At 40.1% G+C, this 10,554-nt stretch overlaps 1 protein-coding gene across 1 annotated transcript in view; it reads left to right on the top strand.

Annotated features, from left to right (window-relative positions):
• The first annotated feature begins 2,426 nt into the window (after nt 1-2,426).
• ABCD1 (peroxisomal ABC transporter 1) overlaps nt 2,427-10,554 on the top strand; it is a 51,200-nt gene continuing 43,072 nt past the window's right edge. The window contains exons 1-2 of the mRNA XM_087378763.1: nt 2,427-2,660; nt 2,773-2,900. Coding sequence (XP_087234889.1) covers nt 2,839-2,900 — 62 coding nt within the window. The 5' untranslated portion in view covers nt 2,427-2,660; nt 2,773-2,838. The remainder of the gene's footprint in view (nt 2,661-2,772; nt 2,901-10,554) is intronic.

Genomic DNA, 10,554 nt, shown 5'->3' with positions numbered 1-10,554 from the left:
TCACATGAAAGAACCAAAGCCATATATAATTACCTGAGAGGGGATTTAGGAAGTTGAGAATATTAATGGAAAAACTATTTTTCATAAGAAACAAAAAAGGATTTAGACAATTTAGGCCTTCCAAGGGGATGCCATCCTCCAAATATGTGAACTTTTACCAAGCGTGATAGCACACACATGTGCATGCATTAACACAAATGTATGTACATCACACACATTATTTTAGAGTAGTGCTACCCAAGGGGGATATAAGTTTGTTGTTTGTTAATCTCTGTAGTCAAGTGACCCATAGATATTTGTGGATTTTTTTAAAACTATGGTTTGGAATGTTGGAATGTTTACATAGCAAGTGGGAGGAAAGCTACCAATTTGTTGAATCAAATGGAGCCCATTCTATCCTAATGAAGTCTAAAAATAAGAATTGACAAGGAGTAGTCCATTATTTAGTTGTTCGAGTAAATACACGCTGAGTGGGTTTGTTTTCCACTTATTAAAGGCATTAAAGGTTCTCCTCCAAAATTACCTTTCTTCAATTTTAAAAGTTTAATTGAATTAAAGACATTTTAATTATTGTTCAAATTAATTTTTTTAAATCATATACTTTCAAGTGAAAATTCAATATAAGCTAGTTAATGGGATGCTTAATCACAAGTGATGACTTAATTCATTTAATTTAGATCACACTCTGAATAAAGGCACTCCTATGATTTCATTGGTTAAGATCACATTTTGAATAAAGGCACTCTTATGATTCCATGGGTTTGATTAGAAAATTTATTAAGAAGCATACAAATGTTGAAATATGTAAATATAGCCAGTTGCCTTCACAAGGAGATATAGATAGAGAGAGGCAATGCTACAAAGATCAATTTTTGCAACTAAACATCCGTAATTAATTTTATCCCCTGAAATCAAAGGCAACATATGATCCCAGCTTTGAGACTTAGCGGAGCAGGTTTGTAACCCATCGTAGACGGGTCATGCTACTCGTTTCATAAAATGACCTTCACATAGGTGGTTACAAATGAGTCTAACATAATTGGGACTTAACATGTTTTGGAGAAAGGTCAAACATCAAGTATGATCAATTGATAGAGACAATGGTGTTGTTGAATAGGACAACAAGATTGCTCACATCAATTTAACTCATGAATTGTGTGGAAGCTCTGTATAAAATGATGTTTTTGAGACATTGTGTAATAAATGCAAAAAGATCCCTCAAGGTGGGTGAAAAGGAGGTAGGTGGGAGACGCGAATCTACAACGTGGAGGAGAGATAATGCAACTTGACACGTGGGAATGAGAGGGTAAATTAAAGGAACATAAACGGAGTTTTAAAATATGGTGCACCAAAAGCTAACTTTGTATTGGAAGGCACACCCAATTTAATTCTTCCAATCGTGAAGGGTTTTTTAATATGTGATTTATAGGACACATATGCAAACAAATTGCAACCACTAGGTAGGGGAAATACAAAAGCAATTGAATTGTATGTGGGACCCAATGTACAGATAGGATTGTACAGATGGGATTCAGCTACTCAATTGATTGGATTGCTCCATGGAAATGCAATAAGTTGGCATGCTTAAGGCTAACCAATATTATAGAAGGTTGGAATGAAAGTATGGCAAAGTTGGTAGGTGAATCCATTGATTGAAAGTCACATGTGCACGGTGCATGAATGCAGGTGCGCACGCATGCACACACACACACACAAATATATGTCTCTCTTTCTCTCTCTCTCTCTCTCTCACACACACACACACACAAGTATGTATATAATCTCTTTGTGTGTGTGTGTGTGTGTGGAGCACATGCAATAAAGAGAACAATGTTTTTTGGCTCACCTACACTATTGTGAAAAGTATCAACAACATAAGTCTTTAATGCCACCTCTATGTGTCTATGAAAAAGAGAACAGAGGTTCGTATTAGTTGTCTTTGGGTTGTATGTACTTTGATGGAGCTCCTTGTATATTTAGTAGTCTTTGGATTGTATGCACAACGCAAAGATGAAAGACGATTGTAAAATATAGAAGGAGACTTGGGTTGTTTTTTAATCATATCATATAGATACATACAGATTTATGCATAACGCGAATGACTAAGTACAATAGGAGACGTAAGTCTCCTTCCATGGATGTTTTTCCAGTTATTATGTATAACCGAAGGCCACTAAATACAATATCTTAGGGTAGCCCCAAGGCTACTAAGTACAATAGGATCCTTCCATGGAGGTTTTAAAATTATTATGTCTAATAAGGACAACTCAAAGAGAAGAAAGAAGACCGAAGTTGTTTTTTCAACATGATATTTTGTCATTTCAATATATTATATACATAAATACATACATTCCGAGACGGATTATATATATATATATATATATATAGAGATAGAGGCAGAAAATTAGAAAAAGAGGAAGAAAAAGAGCAGAGGCAGTGTAGACAAAAACAGGCCTTTTGGCTGGCAGCAGAAAGGCGTAAAAAGCATCGTCCTCTTGCAGCTGGTTGTTCGATTTGATTTCCCTCACCGCAGATGCCCCTCGCTCCCCCCTCGATGTAATCACCTCCCACCTCTCCCTTGCCTTTCCTGCCTCTTGCCCAATCGCTCAACAGCTGCCGCCTCTCCCACAGATGCCTCCCCGCCCACGAATATTCTCCAGGTCCGATCGCTTTTATTCCGCCACTCTTCCATATTGGGTGTCCACTAGCAACGTTGTGACGACATCCCAATACCCAATTTAATGTAACTGCGTTTGCCTTGATTGTTCACAGGACGTGAGGTTCTCCGCGAAGGAAAGAATCGTTCAATGACTGTTAGCTGTCGCTGAGAACATTGCTATGGCTTCCCCGCAGCTCACGAGTGCCTTACGGCGGCAGTCTCCTTTTTCTACGCCTAGGAGGTGACATTTGAGCCCTCGTGAAATGACTCGGAAATATTGCTCGAACTTTAGAGTAGGATTGCATACTTAAACACGCCCACAATGTTTCGGGTATTGTGCCTATAGATTTCTTGTTTTCCAAGTTGTGTTACCATTGGACCGTATAGATTTACGGTTGTTGCCGGATAAGGATACAGTGCTGGAACAAGGGCGTCGATTACTGGTCTTTTGAGCGTGAAGGAAGTTCTATATGTCATTCAAAATTCGTGCTTATTTGTTACTATTGGTTTACATCTTGTATTTTTCCTTATTGGTCTCTATGTGATGCAATAAGGTCTCTATGTGATGCTGCCAATTAAAAGTGTAATTGCCTCATTCATAGAGCTTAACCCTCATACTCCCTCAGCAAACTCCTCACCTCCCTGTTTCTTCCTGTTGCCGTCTTTGCAACGTGTGTTTAGTTCCATTACATGATTTTTAGCCTTGACTGAGCAGCTGTACAACTGTATGGTTTGGTCCATATGTAAGACTTAAAAGCTGGCTGTTATGGCAGACTGTTTCGGTTCTAACCATATTGATTCCATTAATAAGGAGACTTACCAGCTGTGCTACTGTTCGTTTGGTCCATTTGTAAGACATTAAAGCTGGCTGTCATGGAAGACCATTTCGATATTAGTATCGGAAACTGAAGCTTTTTGAGAAAAACTGGCATGTCACCAACACGGAGACCTTTAAATTGCAAGGTCCAATTTTGGCAAGCCAGGATGTTCCAAATATCTCAGTAAAAGCAATGTTGTACATGTAGATTAGGAAAATCATAAGCATGCTATGTTGTGCTTAAGTCGTCAGCACATGTGGATATACAGGAGAAGTGAAACCATGGGACCAGCTATAGATGGAGCAACATAGAACAAATCTCTGTGTTAACTATCATGAGCAGACATGAACTGTATACACACCTGGCTTAGGCATTGAAATGAATCAACAAGTACTGATTTTCACTGCAATGCTCCTTTATATGGGGTTCCAATACCAATGTTTGTATTGACAAAGTACAGGTATACTTAAAAACAGAGGTTTGCTGTTGAAAGGGAGCATTTCTGTAGCTAGGAGGCTTCACTCCTCTTCAACCCCCTTGAACCCAAACCTCCAGTACTTGGATTGAAAACATGCATATATGCCATATCTGGTTCTGGTTCTGATCCCTTCAAATTGTACTTATTGTCACTACGTTTCTGTCCATCTAGATTTTCAACTGGAAACTCATTCAATTATTTTGGAAAATAAGTTACATTCCACTTAATGCTGACGATATCATACAACTATATGTCCTCATAAGACTAGAATATATCCAATGTTACAAATTTAGAAAAAAACTACAGTATCATACAGGTGACCATCTGCTCTAACATGACCCTGCCTTTGTATGAAAATTGTTTTATTATTGTATTTATCATTGAAACATGCCTGTGTCTTCATATTCTGCAATGTTGGATATTGATTGTGCTGTTCTGCCCTGGCCTGCTCTATGAGCCTGAAAAATCCTACGGGTTGTAAGATAATTCCACTTATAGTGGAATCTACCCCATGCACTAGCTTCTAATATCCTTGACCAGCTGACCATTGTACGAAGTGCCTGTTACATTCCATCCATCTCTATAGTTGTCCTCAACTAACAACAACTAGGTGGGGGTACTCAACTGTAAAGCTTCCTCATAAAGTTGAATCAAATGAGGAAACTGAGAAAGAGATTGATGATCACCCACTTAGTGTCAGTGGTACGGCAGTTCTGAAATATTAGTAAATTCTTGCATTCATAACCTCGACTGGTACAAGAATCCTTATGACAAAGGTTTGCTCCATCATCCTCATCAATGACCTAGTCCAAAATACATGCAGCAATTCGTCCCTTGTGTAATTCTGAAGTACGCTAACATGAAAAGCATTATGAATCTTCCAATATGGAAGCAAAAAGAAATATCTTTGATCTTTTCAATATGAAAAGGTCGAAAGTAATGCAAAGAAAGGTTAACCTAGAAGATGCAAGTACTGCTTTTCTCTTAAGCGTTGCTGTGTTGAACCTCAAACAATACCCAATAACCTTCTTTGTATTCTACTACCCCCCGCTTTTAGTCTGTCACTCCTGTGATTGAATAATGTGGTTCTTGACATAATCAAAGTGATCAGCTGTGATAACCTCATCTTTGGTATGCATAACATCGAAAGGCAAAAGTCTATCACAGAGAATCTCTGATAGTGCTTTACCTAGATAAGTGGACACTGTTGTTGTAAGCAGACTATCATAGGTAAATACTTCTCTCAAAGTTGTGATGCCCTTTAGCACCTCCAGAACAGCCCACAGATGGCTATCTCATCCTCGCATTGTCCCCTTCCAGCCTATCAAATTACTACCCTACTCTACTGCCCCTACGTCTTCCTCATATGGGGGGGCAGTGACTTCCAATAGCAGGGCTTATAAAGCCAGCCCAGGTTTTGGCCATACGGTCAGTCTGTGGGGTCAAAAGGGCTGCAGGTCCGTCAGATTTACAGACCAATGGGTCTGTGAAAAAGGCCTGGTCGGCCAGCATAAGGGGAGTAGAGAATGGGTCCCTGAGAATGAAAACTCTAATCTGGTTCCCAAATTATCAAACAAAGCTTGCCAAAGGCTACTAATAAACTTGCTGTGATCTGAAACAATGGTATTTGGGAATCGGGATTACCAAAATATGCTTGATGTGGTTTCAGTGGCTTTCAAAGTCTTTCTACAAGGAATAACGTGTAAATAAAACTCGACAATGACTGTTCAAATCATGTCATGTCCTTGGGAAAACCGTGACTATCCATTACAATATGCTTCCAAGGTGAATAAAGAACTGGCAAAGGCTTTAGTAAGGCTGCAGTAACCCTTGTGGTCTCTATCTGTCATATTTCTCCTTTTAAGGAGTCGGAAAAGGAGATGGACATCTTTTTGAATCTGTGCCAAATAGAAATCTCTATCCAGCTACACCAAAGTAAGAGACATTCCTCTATACCTGGAGGGTTATGGCATTCATTAATCACCTTCTTCCTCATGTTCCTGGTGACGATTGCCTTTCCAAAGATAATCCTTGGGGCCACTTCCTTCACTCAACTTCGTTCAAGTCTGGATCATTTTGGTAGGCATCCTTCATGTTAGCTAACTCCTCATAATAAGCGGCTGAAATAGCAGGAACCTGAGGTCTCTACGACAAAACCTGGATAATCGCCTTGTCTTCCCAGCTGTATGCTGAATGTAGAAATTAAATGCAGCAAGAAATTTGCCCATTGTATGCTTTTTCCTCACAAGTTTTTACTTAAGGAATCAACAAACTCTCTAATGGTCAGTTTGAATGAGAAGTTTATTCTGGAGAGAGAATATGTCCAAATTCGAAGACTACTCATGATTGCAATCAATTGTTTCTCATGAACATCATAATTAAAGTCTGTGCTCATCAATCTCCTACTCTCACATGCTTTTGCATGACCCTCCTGTTACATATTAGCTCCAATACATCCTTTGCGGGCATGTGCCTGAACCACAATGGTTTCTGTAAGGTTGGCATTCCAACAATGGAGTTAAAGTGTGTGCTTTCTTCAACTACTTAAAAGCTTCCTTCTTTGTAGCTTCTCAAGTAAAAGCTCTAGACTTGCTTGTCAAATCATGCAATGGTGCGGTTTTATGAGCAAAATCATGGGTAAATCTGCTTAAGAAATTCTCTGGAGAAAAAATCTGCATAAGAACATAAGCGTTGAAAAGACCTAATCTCATGCATTGGGCCCTCTTCTGAAACTATGTGACCAAGAAAACGTATCTCTAGACAGAAGTTTCTTTTCTTTGCATTAATAAATAACCGGAAGAGGTCGAACAGTACCTTTTAATATTCTTGATGCTTGTCCTTGTCCTTACTGAAAATTATGATATCATAAAAACAAAGGTCGTCTCTGAAGCACACAACTCATCAGACAATCACGGTTGAAGATCTCATAGAGATCAACCTAAAATAAAAAATAGAACACAAAAAGAGTGACATGGCATGGCCTGTGCACTGTGAATGAAGATCATCCCTTGTTAGAGCTAAGCCCTTGACATATTTTTGTATTCCAATGTTGCTTGGTTTTGATTTCAAAGATAATCCTATAATTCTGAACTAAGTGAAGCAGATCCAGCCCCTATCCTTTGGTTAACTCTAGCTAGTTTAGGCGAACTGGATATTCTTAGTCTAGACCTTCTCAATCCTTAGAACAGAAATGAGCAATTCGATTAGGAACTTCTTAGCCTAGGCTAGAGTAATTTCATCTATTAGCTTAGCGTTCATTGCTGGAGTGAACAGAGAGGTACTGTTAGAGTTGGGGAAGTAGTAGTTCAGGGGCTGGACTTACAAGAGAGACTTGCACAAGGACAGTCAATGGTTATTTCCTTATTGAATTACAGATTGAGCAGTAAGCTCTGCTGTTCAAAATTTGGCATTATAATGGTGTTGGATCACAAAACTCAGTACAAATGGGACAGCCAGGCCTTTTATCGAATGCTGTTTTACAAATGTATATGGGATAATACCGAAAATCGCCATGTGGAATCTCCTACCAGCTTAATGTATATAGTACTAACTACAAAACCAATTAAAAAGCCAACTACACTAGCCCCTTTTGTTACAGTCCTCCCCTCCTGAAAAAAATTTGTCCTCAAATTTAGGGAAGTCACTGGTACAGGAAAAGGAAATAGTAAGAAAGGTCCCAAGTACTTCTTCAAGTGGGAAACAGGGAATACATTATGGATTCTGGAAGATGGGAGCAGTTCCAACTGGTAAGCCACTTTGTCAAGTCTCCTTACTACTTTGTAAGGGCCATAGTACCTATGAGGAAGCTTAGTATTAGAGTTCCCCTTCAGAGAAGCATATTCGAACTTGTGGAGCATGATAGCTCCCTCCGCAAAATAGAGTTCCCTATGGTTCTGGTCTGCATAAAGTTCCATACAGGCTTGGGCTTTAATCATATTATCTTTGCATTGCTGTTATAAAACAGTCATATTGGGCCAGACCCTCCCTTGCTTGTTGGTTGGTCATTGGTCTATCAACAACTGTGGAAGGCACATGAAATTTGCAGCCATACATATCTTCAAATGGGCCCATCCCTAATGGAGGTATGCTTTGTACTGTTGTACCATAATTCAGCTAGATGGTGCCCCTTATCCCAAGTTGTCTAAGTGTCAAAACAGAAATGGATGAGCTACTCTTCTTACCCTTTCTATCTGGCCATTAGTTTGAGGATGACCAGCTGTACTAGGATGAGGAGCGTGCCTGTAGACCTGAACAACTCTTGCCAAAGATGCCCATGAATTTGGCATCATGATCACTCACGATCTCCTGTGGTAGTCCATGCAATTTTGAATACATTTCCCACAAACTGGGAAGCGATCATGGAAGCTGAGTATTTAGTTTTGGTGGGTGTAAAATGAGCAGCCTTAGTGAGTGTGTCATACATGCTGTTCCAGCCTCTATGAGTCACAGGCAACCCTGTGATAAAGTCCATGGAAATATGTGTCCATATCCTTTCTGGAATAGGTAGAGGTAGGCCCAGACCAGCTGGGCTAAGGTTCAGTACTCTGTTCTGCTGGCAAGGCTTGTAGCTTTTGCACATAATTGTACACATCTTTTAGGGAAAAGCTTCTCATGGTTGCATATCAGCCGATTAAATAGAATATAAAGTGGATGATTAAGGCAGTTGGGGTCCTGCAGGTCCTGGAACAAGGTTGCAGCTGCTGGGTCTGCTAGATATTCCTCTTGAACTGGATCCACTCCTTATAGATTTCTGTTTTAGAGGATAGAGTGCATGCCCACATTCTAGAGAGTGAATCAGCCACTATATTCTCTTTTCCCATTTTGTATTCATTGTCAAAATCATAATTTTGTTCAATGGAAAGCTACCTTCTCTGTTTAAGAGACCAATCATATTGAGATAAAAAATATTTGAGAATTCTATGATCAGTCTTTACCTTAAAATGACACCCATATATGTAGTGATGCCATTTCTTGATAGCATGCAAGATTGCTAGTATCTCTTGGTCATATATGCGCTCATCCAGCTTCTGCTCTCATAAGGCTATTACTCTATGTTCTTATTTTAACACTGCCGCCATATGGCGCCTCTACTACTAGCATCAGCTTTAATAGTAAATGGCTGAGAGAAATCTGGACATACAAGGATAGGGGCTGATGTTAGGGCATCGTTCAAGTTCTGGAAACTCTTCTCTGCAATGGCTGTCCAGAAAAAGGCCTCCTTTTCGAGTTGGTGAGTAAGAGGTGCTGCTATTTTAGTAAAGTGGTTGATGAACCTCCTATTGAAAGAGGCAAGCCCAAGGAAACCCCTTAACTGAGTGATATTCTGTGGGCGTGGCCATTCTCTCACACGCTTGACTTTCTTCGGGTCCACTCTTATTCCACTGCTGCTGCGACAATATGACCAAGATACTCCACCTCATTTGCCATGAATGTACACCTTGCTTGCCTTGGCAAAGAGTTGGTGGGTCCTCAATACTTCAAGGACTTGCTTTACATGCATTAGGTGCTCCTCTGTATATGAGTATACCATCAAAGAAAACCAAAACAGATTTGTAGAGGTAGAGCTGTAGGATCTCATTCATAAGTGCCTGGAAGGTTGAAGGCCAAATGCCATCACCTTGACCTGATATAAACCACGTTCAGTTTTGGAGGCTGTTTTTGGCTCATCTCCTCCTTCACCTTATTTGATGGTAGCCTGATCTTAAATCAATCTCTGTAAAGCACTTGGCTCCCCTCAGCTCATCTAGTAAGTTATCGATTCTTGGAATAGGAAATCTGTTAAGGAGGCTGGCTGTGAGTGATAAATTCTCTACCAGGAGCTCTTTGATTTGTCTTGCCATCTCCTCTCTGTCAGCCCTGGAAAGCCTGTAAGGTGCTTTATTCACTGGTTTTGACCAAGATTAATTGCATGACCAACATCCCTCTTGGAAGGTAAGTGATGAGAAAGACCAGCAAAAACATCTGCAAATTGCTGCAGCAACTTCTGCATACCCTTATCCTCCACCAAAAGTCCATTGCTGTCCTCTGCTTTTGCTAAATGTACGGCATGCCCCTTGAGGTCCCTTGCCAATTTTCTAGATCATGCAACTGTCAGCTTAGGAGATTTGAAGCCATAAGTGTGACCTGTTTGCCAGAATGCAGAAACTTTATAAACATCTTATTCAAATCCATAGAGAACTCTCCCAAAGTCCTCAACCATTCACGGCCCTCCTTCCATCCTCTAGAGGAGACATATGCTTTCCAAGGTAGTGGTTCTCTCATGTCCTACAGATTCTACAGGAGTGGTAATCGTGAGTTTCCCAGATGCAAGATGGTGAGAAAGCCAGCCAACCAGATGGCTCAGACCAAAGCCGCATCTGCATGAGCCACGATGCACTGCTACCTTGGTACATATGCATGCTACACTTCTTGGTAGTAAAGGGCAAGTGAGTAGAAGAAAGCTTTGTTAAAATATTGCAAAGTTATGTGAACAGTGGCTCCCTCCTACTAGGTTCTCTGATGAAGGTTGTGTTGAGATTAGCATGTGCCTTTTTTTGAGACACAATCTTCTATCCATTGAAGCTATTGCTGTAAGCCATCATGAGACCCGTGATCTGTCT

This window comes from Dipteris shenzhenensis, chromosome 9, assembly GCF_047967505.1.
Source record: "Dipteris shenzhenensis isolate YYH24624 ecotype China chromosome 9, Dip_SZ_1.0, whole genome shotgun sequence".
NCBI lineage: Eukaryota > Viridiplantae > Streptophyta > Polypodiopsida > Gleicheniales > Dipteridaceae > Dipteris > Dipteris shenzhenensis.
Note: the sequence above shows the minus strand (reverse complement) of the source record. Positions and strands in the feature narration are given on the sequence as shown.